This window comes from Chionomys nivalis, chromosome X (assembly GCF_950005125.1).
Source record: "Chionomys nivalis chromosome X, mChiNiv1.1, whole genome shotgun sequence".
Taxonomy (NCBI): domain Eukaryota; kingdom Metazoa; phylum Chordata; class Mammalia; order Rodentia; family Cricetidae; genus Chionomys; species Chionomys nivalis.
In genome coordinates this window covers 27868659-27891471 of record NC_080112.1, presented here as the reverse complement: position 1 = coordinate 27891471, position 22813 = coordinate 27868659, and the positions used below count along the sequence as shown (strand labels likewise).

The 22813-nt window shown below is 41.3% G+C and overlaps 1 protein-coding gene across 1 annotated transcript in view; it reads right to left on the bottom strand.

Annotated features, from left to right (window-relative positions):
- Nucleotides 1-4109: 4109 nt before the first annotated feature.
- Nucleotides 4110-22813, bottom strand: part of Tspan7 (tetraspanin 7) — a 101578-nt gene continuing 82874 nt past the window's right edge. The window contains exons 2-8 of the mRNA XM_057760255.1: nt 21686-21874; nt 18689-18763; nt 16703-16798; nt 15264-15419; nt 10308-10391; nt 5376-5451; nt 4110-5114 (exon numbers count right to left, since the gene is read on the bottom strand). Of these exons, the coding sequence (XP_057616238.1) occupies nt 5383-5451; nt 10308-10391; nt 15264-15419; nt 16703-16798; nt 18689-18763; nt 21686-21874 (669 nt within the window). The 3' untranslated portion in view covers nt 4110-5114; nt 5376-5382. The remainder of the gene's footprint in view (nt 5115-5375; nt 5452-10307; nt 10392-15263; nt 15420-16702; nt 16799-18688; nt 18764-21685; nt 21875-22813) is intronic.

The following is a 22813-nucleotide window of genomic DNA, read 5'->3' as shown; positions in this document are numbered from 1 at the left end:
AAAAATGGGATACCACAAAATTCAGAATTCTAGAGTTAAATCCACAAATAAAACTCAAGGAGGAAATGAAACAAAGAAAATATAGCCACATAAGATAAGTTACTTTTTGGCACACAGCTAAAGATTGGGAGTGCATTCATTCATTATTCATAAAGGAATCTGAGAACCCCAAAAGTGATCAATTCTGCATGTCACTGTAGGGATATAAAGGCACTGTTAGACTGTCTTTGTTCTCAAGAACACTATTCAAAGTTCTCCATCAAATGTCAGGGAAATTGCATGAGAAACAATTATGGAAACTTGAAGGCAGACTACGATACATTAAAAATAATGTAAATAATAGGTTCTGGTAACATGACAACCTGAAGGAAGATGGAGCTACTTATACAAGCAAAACTTTACGAGCTGGATAAAAATATGCTGAACCGCATCCAATATACATTGATAAATAAAACCTAAAGCAGGTGTTTTGGACTGAACCTTTCTTTGTATTAGGCATTAAAAGGTGAAACCAAAATAGAATGGAGTCACTCATGTCAAACTAGATTTTAAACGAGGACATTTTCTCAATCATGTGAGCACTGTGTGTGTGTGTGTATGTGTGTGTGTGTGTACTGATGCAGGAAAGTAGAGGGCACTGGATCCCTCAGAGCTGTGGTCATTGGTGGTTGTAAGCTGATTTATGTGGGTCCTAAGAATCAAACTCTGGTCTTTCTTAAGAGCAGTTATGTGTACTTAACCACTAAGACAATGATCCATCTCCGTCATTTAAAAATATTTTAATCTATATATCTAGCCATCTAGCCATCTATCTATCTATTTTTTAAGCGAGTATAAGATGGCTGAAGAGGCCAGAAGATGGTGTTGGGTCCTTGGAACTGAAATTAAGGATGGCTGGGAACCAAACTCTGGTCCTTTGCAAGAGTAGTGAGCATTCTCAATGTAATTAATCACATCCATACACATTCCAAAAACCCAAAGGACTGAGATGTAAGAAGCAACAAAGAAAACGAGACTGATACACATTTAGGAAAATTTAAATTTTAAAGCCACTAATAGGATTAAGTTTAGGTGATTGTAGAAAAAAATGTCAGGCCACAAAAGCATGCCTTTGACAGTTGATTGGGATCAAATTACAGTCTTGGTGTCATTTTGGAGGAAGACGGGAATTCTGTAACTTTAAATTTCAAGTTTGCACATTAAGAAATTAATGTTGATCACTGAAATGTGAATTATCTTATACTATAAATATATCATGCATATTTTTTGAAAAAAATAAACAAGGTGACACCACAATTCAAGAGAAGACAAAGAAAAAGATACCCAATGTTATAAAAAAATAACATGATAGAAATAAAATCAAATGTGTCAGTAACAGTAACGCATAACTAAACTCAGCTGTCAATGAAGGCTGCCTCAGACTGATCTAAAGATGTAGTCATACGTCACTGAGAAGCATATCTGAACTACACAGAAAAACACTAAAAAAGAGAGATATAGGGAACAATTCTTTCAGTAAATACAAGTCAAAAGAAAGTGACTAGACCAACTGTAATTTCACACAAAGTGAACATTCAAGAGAAATCAGTGTCAGTGGGAAAAAGGAACAAGGTCACCAAGGAGATGTTAAATTTGCATATCCCTAACACCATAGCTTAAGAATAAAGTTTTAAGAGCTAGTTGAGAACAAGTCTAAGCTAAGGCCATACTTGATAATAAGCCTCCATGTCATTATTTGGGAGCAGGCAGTCCAAAGAAAGACATGGTACACACACTACAGAAGAGATTTGCCACACGTACATCCAAGAGAGGACCTGTATCTAGAATATATGAAGAACTACTACAAATCGATAAAGACTGCTGAATTGTTGACAACCAAAAATTACTTGAACATCTGCCAAGGGGATATCAAAATGGCCAATGGGGAGAAAAATAAGTAATCAGTACTGTTAGTCACAAGGAGAAGATGAATTAAAGTAAGATTCCACTATATATTCACTGGATGGCTAAAATAATACATTGAGAATAGTAAGTTCTAGGGAGAATATGGAATTAGAAAGCTCTTTGTACTGCTGGTTGGATCATAAATCATTGATATGGGAGTCCCCTCTGTATGCTGTGAATATCATTGGTGAATAAAGCAATTGCCTTGGCCTGTTGATAAGACAGAACTTAGGTAGAGGGGGAAAACTAAGCTGAATCCTGGGAGAAAGAAGGGTGGAGTCAGAGAGAAGCCATGGAGCCACCTCCAGAGACAAACATGCTGCAGTCTTGCTGGTAGGCCACAAGCCTCGTGGTAAAATATAAAACCCTGGGAATGGATTAAATTAAGATGTAAGAGTTAGCCAATAAGAAGCTAGAGCTAATGGGCCAAGCAGTGATTTAAATAATATGGTTTCTGTGTGATTATTTTGGATCTAAACGGCTGGAATGGCCATGCGACCTTCCTACTAGAAATTATTACATTTATTTTAGAAAAAATGTTAAGCAGTACCTCCTGACTTGGAATATATATTATTTTCAAGTAATTCTACACACGTGTTTATGGCCATAAAGAAGGATGTCCCATAGTATTCATTCCAGTTCCATCCATATGATCCAAAACCTGAAAATAAGGTCAGTGCACAGCAATAATAAAACAGACAAATTGTGCCATATTTATGGAATGGAATCCTGTATGGCAATGGAGATGAGAGAATGTACATGAAACAGCCCACATATACAATTCTATTCGCATGAAGTTTAAAAACAGACAAAATCAACCTTTGGCAAAGGAGTACAGAGCATTGGCTACTCCTAGGTAGGGAAATGGGGTGTGGTTGCTAATGGAGAATAGGAAACTTCAGGAGTGCTAAGAATATTTTTTATACTGACTTCTACTATATATAATAAGTTTGAGGTATATATTTAGCAAATTGTCTGCCATTTTATTTCTAATGATTCAAGGATGATTTTAAAATTTGGGTCTTTTACATTTTACTTAAAGGAGGACTATGCATTGGATACAGGTTATTCTGAGTTGAAATGTGGCTACTTTAAATTTTGAAGTAAAAGCAATCTCAGTCAAAAGGTTTCATATTAAAATATGGAATGCGGAGATCTGAATTCAATTTAGAAAGATTTATTACCAAAATACACTAAAAAGACCAAACAAACCTATAGTATTCAAGAGGGTGAACCAAGGGCTCAGATATATTTAAGAATTTACAGAGAAGCCCCATTTTAATATGCAAACTTAAAACTGAAATAGTGAAAAGGTTTTGAGAGGCATTTGTTTCTAAGACAGTGACCTTCCAAAGGGGACATGTGAATGTTGGGGCACTGTCTTTGTACATCTTGTAGGGTTTATGGTATGCATGTGCAGCATTCAGACTCACAAATGCACTTAGCTGGAAAGCTACTATTGCCCTAATTACAGGTTGTTCCATGGGGGATAAAGCTTTTCAGATCCACTACTTTGCTAATTAATAAATTTATGCTTTCACTCACACTTCTCTTTTTGACAACTCATCAAAAAGCAATGATTGGTGCTGGTTGTGGTGGCACATGCCAGCAGGAGCTGCTGGAAGAAAAAAACCCAATGATTACAATTAATGCATCATATTGTACCTGTTATTAAAATGGCATTTAAATCAAATGTGAGCATTTCATACTTTAATTCAGATTAGGGCACTGGGACATTGAATTGTTCCTTATATCATGCATACTCAATCAGATCTGGAGGAGAAAGTGAAGAGGAAAGAATATGTGTTTATAGAAATGATAAAAGAAGTGACAGATACTCATTTCATTTTAAAATGGAATTCAAACTTTAAAAACTCTGATGAAATCTTTGTACTGCTTTCAAGAATTGCAGAGGCACAAAGTGCTACATAGGCTTTAACTCTGTGGCCCAACAGTCTCTCTTATTCATGATAGCCCACTCACGATTCTGAAATACCCATGCTAAAAGCCCAACCCTCCAGCATTTTGGTTAGGTGGGATACATGTGGAGAGCTATCCACGTATCCCCCAATCCCGGGCTTTCCCCCAATCCCGGGAAGAGCAGAATGGAATGGGAACATGTGTTAAAGATTGTAATCACAGTCAAAGAAAAGAACCACAACACAGCCATTTGGAATTGCTCTATTTATTAATACATATTATCACAAATGTTCACAATATCAATGCATTCTTGTTGGCATGCTAGACAGAGGCATTATTTTTAAGATCTTTAAAAAATATTTTGACTTTCATTTCCCCTCTACACTCACTTTGAAATTGATCTGATGAGGTCCTCAAAGTCTATAATGTCAGTGCAAGGAAGAAAAAGAGAGAGCAAGAAAAAGGAGAATGATAGAAATTAGTTGGGTGGGACAAATCAAAAGGAGTATCTGTGCCTTCAGGAGAGCAACGACATAGCCTTGTAACAGGATTATACAGGTTTCCTCTGAGGGGAAACCCTCCACTAAGCTGTTTCTCCAAACCCACGTGTGCAACAATTCCGAGCAAGGAGGTCACCCAATGTTAACCCCAGTTTCCACCATGCATGCCACATGCCATTTTCTCCTCACAAATAACTCGCACTGCGTCTCTCCACATGTCCTAGGCAGCCTAAAGAAGGTAGAAAAGAATCCCAGTAAAGGGAAAACCACAGCAAATCAGATCAAGCCAAAAGAAAAGAGAACTACCATCTGCTTATTTATGGAAAGGTGCATGGCATTCATGGACCACAGCGAGGGGCTGACTGAAGCCTCCCCTACTACATGCAGGGCCACAAGGGGCCAGTGATGATGTGATAACCAGTCACCTACAGTTGGACCAAGTACATGTGAGAGAGCTGGCACTCACGGGCCCTTAGGGCGGGGTTCACTATGACTAGCTGCAGGGGGCCTGGCTACACTGTGTGGCATTACAGGGCTTCACAAGATGGACACTACACATGATGTGGGCTGAAAGGCAGAGCATAGACTGGGTAGGTGTGTCAGTTGCACATGGGGGGTGGGGTTGTGGGGAATGGGTGGGGGGGAGCAGGGAGGGCTATTATGTACTGTGCTCTAACGTTCTTTGGAAGTCTTTCAGAGATTGCGCAGTTCCATTTAAAAAACAGGCCTCTTTTCCATAGTTCTGAAAGACTGAGAGAGAGAGAGAGAATATGTGAGTGGCACACCAGCACAAACAGCCTGCACCCAGAGGCCCAAGGTGAAGAGTAAGCATGCCCACCTTTTCATCATGGCACCCGCCCCGTCTCCTCCCCAGCACAAGGAGATGAGATTTCTATACATGGGTAACACCGGGTAGTTCGGTGGCTGGGCTCTCTTTCTGACCACTTGAAGGGTAGTACAGGCACCAAAGGGAAAAATACCCACATGTAATACTGCCCACTTGCCACTTACCTTCTCTTTACACCATCTCATACTGATTGGCAGTGATGAACCGGGACAGACAGCAAGCCAGCAACATGCCAATCAACTGTTGCCAAGGAAAACAAATGAAAAAGAATCAAGTCACAAATAGATGTATTTAGTTTTGGTACATAATAACTGCATATATCTCTCCGTCAATACAAAGAGTTGACATGATCCATGTGTATCCCTAGATAAAACTTTCAGTAAATGGAGCTTTCCTTATGTGGAAAGGACAAAGATCAGGAGTGAAGAACAAATGGATTTGACTTGTGGTATCTAAGCTTGAGGTAGTCTAAGTACTCGTGGGAAGTTTTAAAGCTGGCTACAAGGTTCAGAAGCAGCACACTTTGATTATTTCAGAACAACTTCTAATACCAACTAGTATTAAAACATGATCAGGCTGTGAGATTAATGCAAAAAATAATTAAATGACACAGAGCTGGTGTGATATTAACGGAAAGGCTAAATTTTAATTCAAACACATAAGCTTTGAATTATTTGGAAGGCTAAATATATTTGGCATATTTTTCGACATAGTATAATACTCTAGTTATACTTGACTGACAGAATAGTGGTTTTTGTCCCTTGAGACAAGAAGAGAGACTTAATTCTTGACTGGGTCCACTTGCCAGTGAGATAACAAGGTTATCACTTGTAAGAGGTGGGTGGGGAGAAGGTAAACGGGAAAGCAGAGCTTTAATTTCTGTTTGTCTCTCAATCACATAGCTATTACTGGCCTAGACAGGCCCACATTCATTCAGGGACCATCTCCTAGTTCTTCAGGGGAACACAAAAGTCACTCACAGAGTATCTTACCACTTCCATAGAGAACCGTGGCCCTAGTCTTTGTGCCTTGGGTTAACCAGTGGCACAGGTGAATCTGATGAAAAATGATTCTGGCAGCATGAAGACACCTTTAGTCACATGTTTAGTAACCAATAGTCATAAACCTCGAGGACTGACATTTCTTAGAGAGGCGCCAGATGGTACACTTGAGTCCAGAGGCCATTTTCCTTTGGTAATAGTGCTTTCTCCTTAAGCAACTGGCTATGTTTTGCTGTTGCATAGGTAGCTGTGACCTCTGAAAATACAACGGCATTATTCCACCCACAAAATACATATTATGCACTGACTGTGCAGCTGTCAAAGGTATCGTGGCTGCAACTTTCAGGTTATGTTGTTGAATGAGAACCTAAATTCCTCCAGGAGTGCAGGGACTTTGAAACTTACAGCGGGTCTCTTTCTATATTATATAGAGAGACTGATATTTTCCGAGGCCAGCAACTTCCAGAATATATTTCACAGTGTGAAAAAATATTCCAATAAAAAACTAAATAAGTATTGAAAGTGTGTAACACATTCAGATATAATAAAATTTTGATTCTTTACCACAACTCTTTGTAATATTTTAGTTTCAGCCTTCCAGATAAGGGAATGTGTTTAATAGGTTCAACTATCTTCCTCAAACTACACAGGTAGTCTTCATAAAGATTAATGTTGCAGCCACTTCTGTATCTGGGACTAGCCCCAGCTCTTTTCTGCCCTGTACATAGAAAAGGAAACAGGTCCTAGTTAAGTGACTCCTAAAGAATTACTGACAGAATAAATCATCCCATCAAACTGTAGGCCCCAAGGAAGGTCCTGCAAGGAGGGGAGAGGCCAGGAGATGAATTGGTAGAAATGGATTCTGTATTTCTTGGTAAAAACCTTTTGCCTTTGAATTAGGAGACTTTTCTAATAAAAGAAGGGAAAAACAGAGGAAGGGAGAGGGGGAGGAGAGATGGAAAGAGTACACACATATATCACCTCTCCCTCTCTCTCTCCCACCATCTCCCCCTATCCTCTCCTCTCTTCCTGCGCAAGTTCTCTCTCTGAGGATGACAGTTATCAAAATCACAGGGAAAAACATAAATGTGCTGGCTCCTGCCTATAACCTCAGCATTAGGGAGACCAGGCCCATGTAGGAGAAATTCTTTGAACTGAGTTTCACCTGCGTTACACAGTGACTTCCAAGAGTCTGGGATAAACTGGGAGACTGACTCCTCCCAAAGAAAAGGAAAGACACACCCCATCGAAGCACACTCAATTCTTACTGTAAACTGATAGGGCAGGCAGGATGTGCTCATCAAGCTCAGCCAAATGTGTTTTTCCTTGAGAGGACAAAGGGAATAGGAGCTCTGGGGAGCGCTAGCTCAAACTCTGCCGTCTACGCAGGAGAGCTAAGCCAACTTAGCTACCAAGGGATGTGGTGCTTACAACTCAGTCAGAAAACTGGACACAGTTTTCCTTGCACCCTTACACCTCCTGTCCCATGTGGCACAACAGGTGTGCAAAAGGCCAGTTTCTCAGAACAGCATATAGAGAAAGGGCAAGGAGAAGACGGAAAGTAGATGAAGAAAAGTGAGAGGGAGAGACAGACACAGAGAAGTGGGAAAAGATGAAAGAAAAGCAGGGGGTGGGTGCCGCTGATCTTTCCCACACACTTTGGCCTCTATTCAGTAGAGGGAAACCAAGGCAGAACACTTTGATTCATAGCAACCAGCATTTGTGAGGTTTGGCTTTACCATATCTGAATGAAATTTGTAAAGCTTGGCCTCTGGGACACTGACTAGGCTTTATGGGGTGATACTTCCTGAACAGGCATCTTGTAAGTGGTTAGCTACCATTGCTCCAGGGAGGTCCTGGATCTACTGGTGTCTGGAAGCCATCCCTTATCTTCCAGGAATTTGGCTGATGGAGACATAGAAAATAACTGCAGTTCCTAGTATCTCTAGCCAGGAAGACCAGCCATGACCATCCACCCCCTTCCCTCCAAGCTGGGAAGAGCCAGTCATAACCATTCCCCTCCCAGACACAAGTTGAACACAGTTGTCAAGCCGGATCGGCCTGGCCATGTGAGTGAATGGTAGGGACTGCACCGTGCTAGTGGGCTTTGTGATGTCTCTTCTTATCTCAACATTTGTGTTGCTCTCTGGTGAGACTGTTTTCATGATCCTCAGAGTCAAAGCTCCTCTTCCATTGTTCTAGTGTGCCACCAAGCATCTTCAAGCATTCCCAAGTCACATATGTCTTTAAGACAGCAGTTAGACTAATGATCATCATGCTAGCTAGCTACTTGTCTAAGCATAAAGTCCTTTACAGGGATGCTCGAGAGAAGCATGGACAACACTTGATGCATCTCACTGATGAAAACAGGATCTTCCTAGCCTTTCGCTTCCACACATATAACTACATAGGCATGTTCTTAGATAAGAAGCTTCATCAACAAGCTCCCAGGATCACGTCTCCTTATGTAGTGTATTGGCATCATGTCACTTTATTTCTCTATGGAAGCCATGAAGGAAGACTTCAGGTGTGTGTGTGTGCGTGCGTGCACATGTGCTCGCATGCCAACCACTTCTACATTTCTGGTGTTAACAACCTGTGTTGAAACTACATGCTCAAGGCTGCCAATTGGATGCTAACATTTGCATGCGTCACGAGGTTTGGGATCCTTGAAATTGTCCCTAGGCCATTAAGAATGTTGCTAAGTGTTATTACTGAAATGTTACAGCATTTGGGAGAAAGTTCAGGGCAGTAACTGCCTTTGAAATGTCTCTGGAGACTGAGTTAATTGCACTGTTTGTGACCCCACTCTGGTTTGTCCGTGTGTTGGCATGTTGGGAGTTTAAATCACTCCATGAGCGCAAAAACAAGGAAGTATGTTTCCGGAGGATTTTGAAATTGCAGCCCAAGAGACACTCACAGTGACTTACATACCCTTGGGAGCTGACATGTCACACAGGTTAGGAAGAAAAGCATTTCACTTTCTCTAATGCTAACTCCTGCCCGACAGAGACATACTAATAAATACTCCTTAGTCTAAGCAAGGGCCACGTAAGTAATAATTTACTAAACTATAAAATTACAATTTAGCTACTTTTCTTTGAACTTAATATTTCAATAAAAACATCTCTGGAACAAGTTTGAATAAAGCAAAACTGCATTTGCATTGCTAAGCAGAACAACAGATACAGAGGGAGAAAGTTCGACTTTGTGATGGCTTCTAGAGACATGGAATTCTGCAGTCACTACTAAGATATCAACTGGGATTTCTGTGAAAAATGATCTGGTAGTGTGAAAAAATCTGAGTTAAACATAAAGTTCTTATTAAGCTTCTAAATATACATGTCAGTCCTTGTACCCATAGCAATGTTATATCCATAACAAGGATATACCGCTTGTTCAAGAGATCAGAAGCCAGTAAAACAGGACCTTACTGGCTAGAAGAAGGTTAAATTTCAGAATTAGCTTCAATGTATTTTATCCTTTAGTACGTATGGCTTACTTAATTGGCATAATTATATCTCCCACTGGTATATAAAATGTGAACGGAGATCAGGAGATGGACAGTTTAATACACAAATAAGTAAGTTCCCTCCTAAGAAACAGAAGAGTCAAACCCAAAGATTCAAATAATGCTTATAAGATGAAGGTTGTTAAATATGAGCTTCCTTTAAAGGGAGCAATGCCATATGTAACCCACAGAAACTAAAAAAGAACAACAACAACAACAAAAAAAAGGTCAAGCAGGGAAAGAGCCTCTCTCAAATCTAGAGCTGCCAGTTGATGTTTGGAGTTGTTTACAGTCCAATAAAGCCAGAACCTTGTTCTGTTACCCTCCATTTGACCTGTGAGGAAGCAAGTTGTTTTACTGGAGGTAGTCATTAGTTGAACTGTTGCCAATATTCCCTTGACAGCAAAACTTCATTTAAGTTGAAAAAGAAAAACCAATAAACAGATGACCTGAAGCCTAATGAGCAAGGATCTCTGACCCCGTCTATCAGCATTCCCCAGAGCATGGGAAGACAGGCTGAGAATCTGGAGGTCAGGGAGGCAAACAAGACCGGGAGACTGGGAAAGGCACCATCAACTGAGTACCTGGGAGAATGCGATTCCAAACGCCACTCCAGCGATGATCCCCATGTTAGTTTCCATGAAACTGGTAACCAGATCATAACAGCCCTACAAAGAGAATACAGGTAGTCAAAGCAACCAACCTGCCAACCAACCAGCCAACCCACCCGCCCACCAACCAACCAGTCAGCCAGCCAAAGAATTCAAGCATACAAAAAGTATAAGAGAATAGCAAAATGAACCCACACAGGACACTTCCCTAATATTATAATTAATATATATAGTCAATCTTGTTTCACTGAGACTTCTCCAACACACATTTCCTGGCAAATTCCAGACATAATTCCACCCATGGAGTTATCATTAGTAGGACTAAATTTATCAAGAAATATAAAAGTTCTATGAAGTATACTCTGTAGAGACACAAATGGAAACATTCAAAGATCAAAAGGCATTCCAAAACTTCGAGCTGAAAATTTCATGAACAGTCATTAGGCTGGTCATTGTGGTGCATGCCTTATAATCCCAGCATTTTGGAGGCAGAGGCAGGTGAATTTTGTGAGTTTGACACAAGCTTGGTTTATGTAGCAAGTTCTAGGCCAGTCAGGCCTGGAAAATGAGATATTGTCTCAAAACAAAAACAAACACCGCCATTAGCATTTTGTCAGGGAATGATGAACTCTTGGATAAAGCGAAATCATTTGGTCAGAGGAAAGTGTTCAAATAACTACAAATTTTACAAAGTTTGAGTTACTCCTTAAGATTTTTTTTTTTTTTTGGTTTTTTGAGAATTAGCTTTGTCAACATTTACTATGTAACCTTGAGTAAGTCATTCCACCTTTCAGAATGTCATTAACCTTATCCATAAGACCAAGTAAATTTCCTCTTCATCTTTAATCTTCAAATATTAATAGCTAAATAGAACAATCGGCAGCATTTTGATTTAAAATTAAAATGTTGTTGAGGTAGATTATATTTTATCAACTTAGTCCAGGTAGGAAATACCCACTTATTTTGCACCGTCCATAATATAAAGAAAGGTTTTTAGATCAAACAGTGGGACTCGAAGTGTGCATGTGCATACGTGTGCGTGGATACGTGTGTTTAGATGTTCATTTATATGCAACTAACCAAAACTACCTATTTCCGAGTGGACTTATTCAGCAAAGAATATCCAGTCTTCCAATAAAGGACTATCACTTGAACATACAAATTGTGTAAAAAAAAAATAAAGACATTTAATGAACAGAATCAAAGTGGTTCTTGTTTTTCTGGAAGATCATACTAAGACATAATAACATCTGTATGACCACAACAACCACCCCTACTGTCTTTCATTTTTAAATTTCAATTTTGTTTAACAAAGCTCCTAGCACATGGAAGTTCTACCAATGCTTTCTGCTCTATATTGTCTATCATATCCACAACATCTTTACAGAGAGAGCTTAGAGCAGTGCTATAACACCGATTCAATGCAATTGACAAAACATACTCCTCACTATCTGATATAAATATGAAGGGAAGTGCTTACTGGCTCATGGGGAATTGTGCAATTTGATTCTTTCTGGTGAAGCTTGCTGATTTCACTTTTACTAGCGATATGATACATCACATTACCTTCCAAATGGTAACAGGAAGGAGAAACATGCGGGTTGGGAAGGCTTCAATAGGCAGGAAGATAAGCAGCTATTCTAACCCTTTCCCAAATGATGTTTCTCCAAGCTGGCCGTCACCACAACCTCCCTTCACTTAGTGATGTCCAAGTGTGGAAGTGACCTCCATATCATCAGCATTAGATTGATCCAAAATATAAAAAACACTAGCCTGATAATCCCACACAAATAGAAGCAACAGGGCCATTTTCTTATTCTGGAAACTAGCTGACAGAGATGCCTCTGCTCCCTCCATCACGGCTTTAATTCTGTAGTTAAATCTGTGTTTCTACAAGTGTGATTTATTGAGAGGGAGGTTTGCTTTTTTTTGTTTCTCCGGTGAGGGGGCTTTAACACGGGGCTTCAATCACACTAGGTAAGCCCTCTCACTGAGTCATATCCCAGTTCTGTTTTTGTACATTTCAAGAGGAACTTTATTTCTGATATGCTAATTGTCAACCAGTGGGAGAAGCCACAAACACAAGTAACTGCATGGTATGAGTTCACCTGTGGCAAGAATAGTTCTCCCCGTTAAATCTTCTGCATTTCCTGAATGAGCAGCATGGAACTTGGGAGGAATGCCAAACTGGAGGTCCTACCCAGGCCTGTAGAACCAGCATCTGCTGGGTGCTTGGGATATTCCCTTCTAAAACATGTTTAGTGAATCTGAAGGCATTTTTAATAAGCTCTCCAGCTGTTTTCACATGCCCATTAAAGCTTGAAAAAGAACTACTGTTCTGTAAAAAACAAAAAGTTATCTAGTTTTACTACAAAGAAGAAAGCAGATTAACACATCCTATCAGTAATAGAGTAAACCAAAATGAGAAAATGAGCATGATTTTAAAAATGTTTTCCACCCCTTTATGGTGTTTTTCTATGATTCATCATTCAGTCCTAAGGCCTACTTTCCAAGGAGCACAGCTCTGGAGATGCAAGGATTGCTTTGTACCACAACCACAGGTCATGTTTGCGTTCAACCTTAAGTCCTGTGCTAGGGCATGAGCTTATCTACCCACAGCCATCTCTCTCAATTTCCTAATAGGAAAGCCTGGTTGTCAAGCATGAGATAAATCCAGAGACCTGCTAAGTCTCCTAGGAAACACTGAGAAACAGAACAATTAATTCCCTCGTGCTCGTGGCGTGTCTAAACCTACAGTCGCCAAGGGAAAAGCATCTGCCTGTGGGAGACTTTTACTATTTGGAGAAGGCAAATTCCAGAAAGGTTCCAGAGGTATCTCTTTAACTGCCAAGCAGAGTTAGTCTTATAGGAGGGAGCGGGAGTGAGGTCAAAGTATAGGCTGTCACCAAAATGGCAAAAAATTGATACCTATCTTTTCTTCTAGAAATAATTTTACAAATTACAGATACACCATAGGCCCCAAGTTTTCTTTTATGTTTTCAAGATGCATTTTATCTTTTAATGTGTGTGTCTGTATGTGTGTGTGTGTGTGTATTCACAAGAGCACATGCCTGTGGAGGCCAGAGGAGGGCATGAGATTCCTTGTAGTTGGAATTAAAGGCAGTTGTGGGCCAGCCAACCTCAGTGCTGGGAACTGAATTCCTGTCCTGTGCAAGAGCAACAAGCTCTTTTAACTTCTGAGACATCTCTCCAGCCCCTTTCTTTCAGATGCTAAAAGAAAATATTCCCTATAAGGATCATTGTGAGAAAGTAAAGGTAATTTCAACATTGCTGAGATCACATTTGCATCACAGATAATACCTAGAGCATTCTCATTCTCTGCCTGGCATTATGCTTGAGATAATTTATTTCATTCATTTCTCATATTAACTCTAAGGAGCAAGAACTATTATAACCTACAGTTTACATACGGGAAAAACAAACCTGAGAAAGGTTAAGTAACTTCACTAAGATCCCACAACAAGAAGGTGCCTGATTCAAAATTTAAACTGACTCTAGTCTCTGAATTCAGATTTCTAGGTTCTTAACTTTCACAAAGGAGGGTATTTACGTGAAAAAAAGAAATTTACCAAAATTTGGTAGGTCCTGTTTTTATAAGCCATATGGACCAAAGCACTTACGCCCATAGATTACTTCTTGTCATCTGTCAATCAAGAGTCTCTCATATGCTAGTAGGTGTGTATGCACACTCCATAAAATGGCAGCAAAATGATACACATGGCTCTCTAATCAGTGGTGATTTCCCATCCAAAAGGCAGACATAGTCTATGAGAGGCAAAGGAAAGCTCGAAGTTTGAGTTCCTAAGAATATTCCAATAGCAGTCGGTGTTCTTGAAGCTGAGATAGTCAGTACCCAGTCTTCCTGAATCACATCAAGGGCAAAGTCAAAATTTCAGAATGACAAAATGAGCGCCCAGGGCAGCAACAAGGCCTTGCAGCATTCCTGTTACAGAGCCCAATATAAAATGGGTAAGATACAGAAATGACCTCATCATGTTCTAATCTTGCGAGAATGACTATCATCGCTTTATGAATTATTCAATAGGTGGCCCAGATAACACAGGACTGTGACGATTTTAGAAGAACAGGATGTTTTCTTAGTAAGAGAAGAAAATTTGCCCCATGGGTGATTAACTATAGGCAAACCCAACAGTACATTCCGCTCTTTTATTTCTCAAATCATAGTTTATATAGGGCGTTTCTTGAAATGTTTAAGACTGCTGATAGCATTCATGGACAGTTGCCATGTGCTCGCTGCATTCCCTGTAAAGAGCAATCCAGGATTGGTTTCCCTTCTCTCTGACTCCTGGAAGTTCATTGCTCTCCTTTGCGCTAGGAGCAGACTTCCACATCTCGTCCCACCATCCTTTTTTCTCTCTGCTTCTTTGGGAATCAGGATGTTGACAGTGAGTTGAATTGGAGCTGTTCATTTCTTTTCCTACAACAGTGAACTCCCTAAAATAAAGGCCACCCTCCTAGCAGAAGCAGACGCTGTCTGTCAACTCTACTCCCTTCTTCCTGCCAAAGACTGGCACCCAGCTGTGAATAATTTCATGTTTCGATGGTATATTAAGTAGAAGAAAGGCACCCAGAAAGAAGAAAGCAAACCGTCTCTGTCTGACACGGGCATCAAGGTTAACAGAAACCATTTGCTAACCCTTCAGAGCTGTGCCTGGTAGCTGCTTGCTGTGGGAGAGCCACGTGAGACCAATTGGAGGCACAGCTTCCTCTTTCAGAAGTGAGCAGCCTCAAGTGCTTCTCCTAGACAAGCAAGCGCCACAAAGGAAGAAGCTCGACTCCCACCGAGACTATCCTTTCTAACCTATTTGTCTTAATTTCATGAAAGGAGCCGTCGTTGCGAGCCTGCCTGCACCTGCCTGTCCCACTAGCGTGGGGAGGAAGAGGTACCTTCTGGTTCACTTTGGTGGCGGCCACAGTCAGATTGTGCAGATCCAGGGGGTTGCAATCAGTTTCATTCATGCAGCAGCTGGGGGGGATGCCGTGGTCCTGGAAGTAGGGGCTGCTGCTCCAGTTGGTGTAGTTCTGCACGCCACAGCAGCTCAGCTGGTAACAGGGAAATAGAAAGAATTCAAGCGCACTGGAATGTGGCCTCCTCCCTTTCTACCCTGAAACTTTTATAAGAAAAGGAGCAGCCAGGCTTCCGATAATAGTGCACCCACCTTTGGTGCGGAAGAAATGAACTCAAGCTCTTCTACCGATCATCATGTTTAGGGTGCCCATCTGAGCTCAGAAAAGGAAGCTGAATCTCCATTATGCTGCTTTTCTTACCCTCTCCACAGTGAAGTAGTATGTCTCTGCCCTTGCTAAACATTACAACTGTGTAAGAGTGCTCTTAAACACGCAGATGCGTATATTAATTACACCCAGAACACTGACGGGCAGGCAATGGTTTCTCAAAGTTTTCCACTGGATGTGCAATAATAAGTAAATAAATAGCTTAGAGAGAACGGTTGAATATGGGATAGAAAGCCAGTGTTGGTAAGCTATAGTCTACTATCTATATGTTTTTGTAAAGCTGTTTTGAGAACTGGCCATGCTTGTTTGTTTATGTGTTTTCTATTGTTGCCCATGGTTTTTTTTGTGTGCTGTGGTGGCAGAGTTGGTTTTGCAGAGTATAAGGCCCTCCCCTATAGCCTGAAGTATCTTCTATTTCTCCCTTCTGAGAAAAGGTTTTCTAATCTCTCATGTAGACTTTGAAAGCAAATGAAACAAAAACGTTACTGATTGGTAAATGTGAGCATATAGTTCCTTATAGTTTTGACTTTTAGAAGTCTGAAATGTTGTCAAAATAAAATTTAAAATCTTACTGTTTCAAATTTTTAATTTTTTTTAAAGTTTAAATACAACTACATCACTTCCCCCTTTGCAGATCATACCTAACAGATTCTCTGTTCCCTTTTCGTCTACTCTCTACCCTTACTACAGGACTCCAACAAGTGGATGCTGCTCCCCTGACCTCTCTGTCTACCCTGGAGATGCCAATTCCAGAGAGCCAGCCTTCAGGCATTAGCTGGTAGCTGGACTGATATGAATTCACCACCTTAGCCCCTTTCCCACAGTGCCACTTCTCGGAACAAATGGGGGTGTTCTGGCATGTTCAGCACTTTTACCAATACAAGACCCGCTGGAGAGAGGATGCCTTCTTGATGCTAACTTTCTGGAAAACCGAAACCTGGACAAATGTTTGGAACCAACTCTTCAGAACGGAACTGGACCAAGATTTAGAGAATGAGGATGAACAGCATAAGCAACTGATCTAAGCTATCGATACCAGGCCCGGAACTTTATGCGCAAGCTCCATTCTCATCTGTTTTCCGGGAACTTACGCTGCGCTGCACGTGGTCCACGGCCCGGCTCCTCTCATCATTGCCGTTGTAGTTTTGCATGGCCTCCGTGTAAGTCCTCAGGAAGGTGTCCTTGATCTACGGAAGGCAAAGGGGAATGTGGTTCCAGGTCACTGTAGCCTTAACTGTCTCCGATTCCTCCCAGCTTCTACCCCAGGACCATTTCTCCTGAAATTTTCTCAGGAAGTGCTGACTATGGAGGGCAAGCCCTGTTGTTTTCTGAGACAAAGGTGCTCAGAAAAGTCACCAAAGGATTAACTAGCTGAGGGATTTAAAGAAAAAAAAGTTGGTTTCAACCACCAATTTGGAAGGAAGCTCGCCTGCCGCCCATCAGATGGCTCACTGAAGAGGCTAGGCGGGTTCTGGAAGGGCTGGAAGGGTGACTGGCCAAACCTCAGACATGATTTTGCTAGTTATTTTTCTTTGACTTGATTCATACCAAACTTCCTTTCCTACGACCTTCTTTGGCTTTCTGCAGATTGAACTGTAGCAGACAGGCCACCAGCAGGATGGGAAGACTGAGGTTTTGGCTCCAAATTGACCTCTATTCTACCTGATTGGAGTGGGACAAAAGCCACCACTCACTTTAGCTCTGATTACCAAGACCAAAAGAGAAGAGGCTAAAGGACAAAAGCTTTTCTTGTTAGGAGAAAGCTAACGAAGGCTTTTCTCCTTGTCGGTGAACACATTTGCCCTTGGGATCATTTTTAAGTTCCATCTCACCTCTTTGAAAATCTGAGGAAGGTGAGTTGATAGGTAGACTACTGGGTCACGTGGCTTCTGGCAAACCTTACCCCTGATTGGCGAAGTGCCTCTGAATTACGAAAACAGCAAGTGGCAGTAATTGGCTGGCGGCATGCTCAAAGTTAAATATGGTAACTCTCCCAATTAGGCATATTCCTTACTAAATCCTGGAAATAGCGTCCAGGGGCTAGTTAAGGGACACTAGCTATGGGACATTCAGCTACAAGTCAAAGTGGCTACCGGATCCAACTCTGTCACCTCATTTCACTCCGGTGTTGTATCTCAGGGTGGGGAATTGTATACAGAATGGGCCTTGTGTTACCCTGAGGACATATGCTCAAGAAACAAGGCTGTGGCCACCCTCTTGGCAATCCAGGCTTCTTGACAGCATTAGTCCAAGCAAATGGTACCAATGTGAGCGACTGCCACCCCATGAGTTGCACCACTGAGTCAAAGTGAACCTTTATTTGTGATCAAGGCAAGACTGAAATCCCTAGTGATTGTGTGGAAAAGAGAGAAGAGAACTCTTTTTCACACATGCACTTAGGTCATGTATCAGGACTTTTGAGGTCATGCTTTTGCCCCCCTTCTCTCTTCAGCTGACAGTAAAGAGTGGGCAATCTACCTCTAGATGCAGCATCATAGGAAACCGCTCCTGGAATGTAGCTTTGGCATTTGGGATGCTACCTATAGTTCACGTCAATATCAGGATAATAGGGAAAGTAAGAGAACATACACAAGTCAAGCTCCTGGGGAATATAACTCAGCACGCAAAAACAGAGCCCAGGAAGGCATGCTGCTAGAATTCAACCACAGCCACACTACTCCTCAGAGCACTCGACCCGTGTGCTAGGTTTCCATTCCCATGCACCTATCTGCTACAGTGTTCCTCCTCTTTCTGTGGTAGAATAATGGATTTATAAGCAAGCCAATTATCTCAGCTTGCTTCTAGCGCCAGAAATCTTACAGAGAAATACATGTGCTTTCTGCAAATAGCTACTCTCAAAGGAATCCATATTGGAAGCTACTGCTTTAAAACAGAGAGGAGACTCATTTTATGAAAGAGCCAGAGAGAAAGCTCAAGGAAGGATCCACAGTGAAGGGTCTAAAGTTTGGAGGACGTTCCCGGCTAGCCTGTATACACCCTTTACACATTCTGTTCATTTTCAAAACTCCTCTTCACAAAGGCTCTTGAACTGAGTTTTCTACCGTGAATACACTTACCTCATGACGAAAGACAAATCCAGAAATGCCAGCTACAAGCTCAGCCAGGAACACCAGGGACAGGAACATGGCATACTAAAAATGAAGCAAACAGGGACAAAGTCACAAGGCAGGATTAAGAAGAAGGCTTTGAAGGGTTGGAAAAATGGGTCATTCAATCCCTCTGACCTCTGTAGGTACCTGTACTCAGACACAGACCCCTGCACACACACACACACACACACACACACAGAGAGAGAGAGAGAGAGAGAGAGAAAGAGAGAGAGAGAGAGAGACTTAGACAGACAGAACAACTGACAGACATTTAAAAAAGTGTGCTTTTTCAGGGTAAACCTTTCTACTAGGGGCAATTAGACAAGCCCTTATTATCCTCGAGAAAGCTCAGAAATGGAAATAGCCTTCTTGGAATTTCACGCATGAGTATCAACATAGAAAACTGCCTTTTTAATATGCACAAACGTTTTGGGGCATGGATGCTGGGGAGACCTCAGCTAACACTGACACTGTGCCCTTCTGCTCAGACCAATCAGAGGAGACTCCAAAGTGTCATCTACCTTCAATATGAAAATATTCAAGCTAGAAAAAAAATCTGCTCTATACATCAGGTCACAGGACGTAGTTCTGTAGTGTTTGGGAGACTCGTCAACCAACTTCTTAATGGCGAGAGAGCACCTGTAAAGTCAATCTATCAGATAACTTTCATTTCTTTTTTACACTCTTTTTGCAGTGAAATTTAGGGCCTCCAGTTATACCACTGAACTGCCACCGCAGCCCTGCCTATTCTATTTTGTAACTGTTCCAGTTACTGGAAAGACTTCTTTGCCCCCAGCCTGGTCTACCTACTTCCAATTTCCATTTGCTGATATTGGTCCTGCTTTCAGACTTAGTATGCACATCAGCCATTTGGGCAAACTTCTCCATCTTCTTGGCCACATCTCAGAGTAAATGACTACAAACCCACTTTATTTGGAAGTGCACCATCTTATCTGTTGTCAAAGACCAGGATGCGTATAGCAGGATGTGCCTCTTCACTATTTTGGCTACCCCTGAACATTGTACCCTCAGCAGGCTCTTGTGGGGATGCTTTCCTCTGGGATGAGAATGGAATGGAATTTATAGCCTCTACAAATTCAAATTCAGTTATAGCCTCTACAAGTACAGGCACTACTAATAATAATCCCACGTGTTTCTCATCTCATTCTACCTGCGCTTCCCAGTTAGAAACATACACACTCTTTCTTTGGGTCTCTGTTTCTCTCCCTCTCTCTGTACACATGCAGGCAAACATCCGAGTTCAAAGACGTTACACAGCACTTAGGAGTTAGGAAGGCTTTCCCCATTTTCTGACTTTGAAAAACAGACAAAAGGAAGAAGAATTTGTAGTAATAAGAGCAGCGGGCTAAGTTCTGGCACCCGGCCGCCCGCACGCGGCTAGCTTTATCCAAAATAATTACACAAAAACTGTATTCTTTTAAACACTGTCTGGCCCATTAGTTCCAGCCTCTTATTGGCTAGCTCTTACATTTTGATCTAACCCATTTCTAATATTCTGTGTAGCACCACGAGCTGGCTTACCAGGAAAGATCTTAACCTGCGTCTGTCTGGAGTGAGAGAATCATGGCGACTCACTGACTCGGCTTCTTTCTCCCAGCATTCTGTTCTGTTTACTCCGCCTATCTAATTTTCTGTCCTATTAGGGCCAAGCAGTTTTCTTTATTAATTAACCAATGAAAGCAACAGATAAATACAAGACCCATCTCCATCAGGAATTAATTCCTTACCAACAAGTCATATGTCTTATGTCCTGTATCTTCTCCTCTCCAAATGAAATCTAGCAGTTCTGAATGTTTGTAATGACCCTAAACAATGATCTGGATGGACTACACAATGTCACATAACTTACTTATAAATGTGTCCATATGACTTATAAGTATATAAGTCAAATACAAATACACATAGGGTCATATATAACTCTTCTTAGTGACACAAACTTTAAGAAAGCACTGGGTTAAAATATTTATATTTTCTAAATATTAATGAAATTCTCTACAAACAGCACAACCACTAAAATATGAAGCATGAGGTTGATTCCCTATGCCTATGTACATAATTTCTCTTTAGACCTCATAGAAAATATCATCAGAAGTACCATTACTCTGTGCATACAAGGCCTACCATCTACCTGAAAGCTCTCTGGGAAGATAACCATAAGAAGGCAAGTAGGAAAAAGAACATTTACTGCTGTGTTCAGACATCCTCTTTGGGCCTCCATATAGGACAAGTTGTTATTGTTTGTGGATTTTCGTTTCTTAAGGCTAAAGCTAACAGAGGCCCCTAAGATTCTAATGACCATTAAAGGCGCACTAAGAGCCTTTCGGTGGTGTACCTTTGGGGATCTGTCACCGTCACTGCTCTGTCTGCACTAGGAGTGCACAGGCCGGTTCTTGTCATTGCATCAGTCCTCTGAGTGAGAGGGTCTACCTTAGTTGAACTCCCACAACAACGGGCCAGAGAATGTGAGGGGAAAGAAAAGCGTACACAGGCATCCTTGCACATCAAGACTCAAGGACACAGGGAGGCCTGCTCCAATGGGAACGTGGGCATGTAAGGATGCTTGGGCTCAGGATGATCTCCTGCTTACCAAAGCCACACATTGGATGCCTGAGGAGATTCCCAAGCCACAGTTCAAGACTAGTACAGGGCATCTTGCCAAGAAGACATTAATCGTTCGCTGGGATCAATGGCCAGCGTTTTGCCAATCTACCTCAGGAAACTGGGACTATATTTACTGTGCCAGGCTGTGTCTGGGATTGTTTTTCCCACTGGGAGGATTGAAAGGTGGATTAGTTACAAGTCTGGTGTAAAATTAAAATCAATGACTATTAAAGTCTTTTGTGTCGGTGTGTGGGGCTCCAAGAAGGGCTACTTAACCATCATGTGGATTTATTGTTTTAGAGAAAATAACTGAGAAAGCACATTATGCTGAAATAAACTTACCAGTTTCAGCATCCATGGGCTACCACGGCATGTAGCAAAGCATCCAAAGAGGCCGAAAACAACAATAGTGGTGCCGGTTCCGATGAGCACATAGGGGGCATTTGTGGAATTCTCAGCAATAAGGGAGATATAGGTGCCCAAAGTAAGCTTTCCCCAGACTCCAACAGCCAACAGGATCACCCCAGTGATCTGTAAATGGAAGAGAAGACAGCATGAAACTAGCCAGAAGAGGTGAGAATGGACATTGTCTCTGTTACTCTCTTATTGCTGTGAAGAGAGACGTGACCAAGGCAACTTACATAAGAGTTTACTTGGTGCTTAAAGTTCCAAAAGGAGTACATGACCATCATGGCGGGGAGCATGGAAGCATACAGGGAGGCACAGTGCTACGGCAGTAGCTAAGAGCTCACATCCTGATCCATAAGCACGGGCGAAAAGGGAGAACTAAGAATGGCATGGGATTTTGAAATCTCAAAGTCTGCCCCCAATGATATGCCTCTTCCAACAAGGCCACACCTCATAATCCTTCCCAAACAGTTTCACCCACAGAGAGAATATGAATATATACAAATATAGCATCTAAATTCATGGGCCATTCTCATTCAAACCACCATAGACATAGAACAATGTGATTATACTTCAAGAATAAAGCTTATATGAGCAAAGCATACTTGTTGAAGGACTCCCTGAGTAGCAAGAAATGTCAGAGGCCATTATCCAAAACTGTCACAGAGTAAAGGCACATTGATTGGTATGCAATTAGACTTGCCTCTTACATATCCTGAATGTAGTTTTTACATTAATTGGAAATCAAGTCAATAAAGACACTTTTAAAAAGCCTCATAAAGAACATGTGTGAGAGGCGTTCTTCCAGTGTGTGTCTGTCTGGCACTAAGCTAGGCATGATCCCAGAAAGAATGCTGGCTCCTTCCTCCAATGGCATATGACGAAAGAGCAAGTCTTAAGGCCATCCTGAACATTTGAAGAACAAGGGTATTCTTGTCCATTATCATCAAAATCTCTATGAAGAAAATATTCTAGATAGTTTTGAATCCCTATTGAAGTACTGTCACGCAATACTTTATTCATTATAAAGCAACAGAAGAGTCTGAATATTGATCTCTTGAG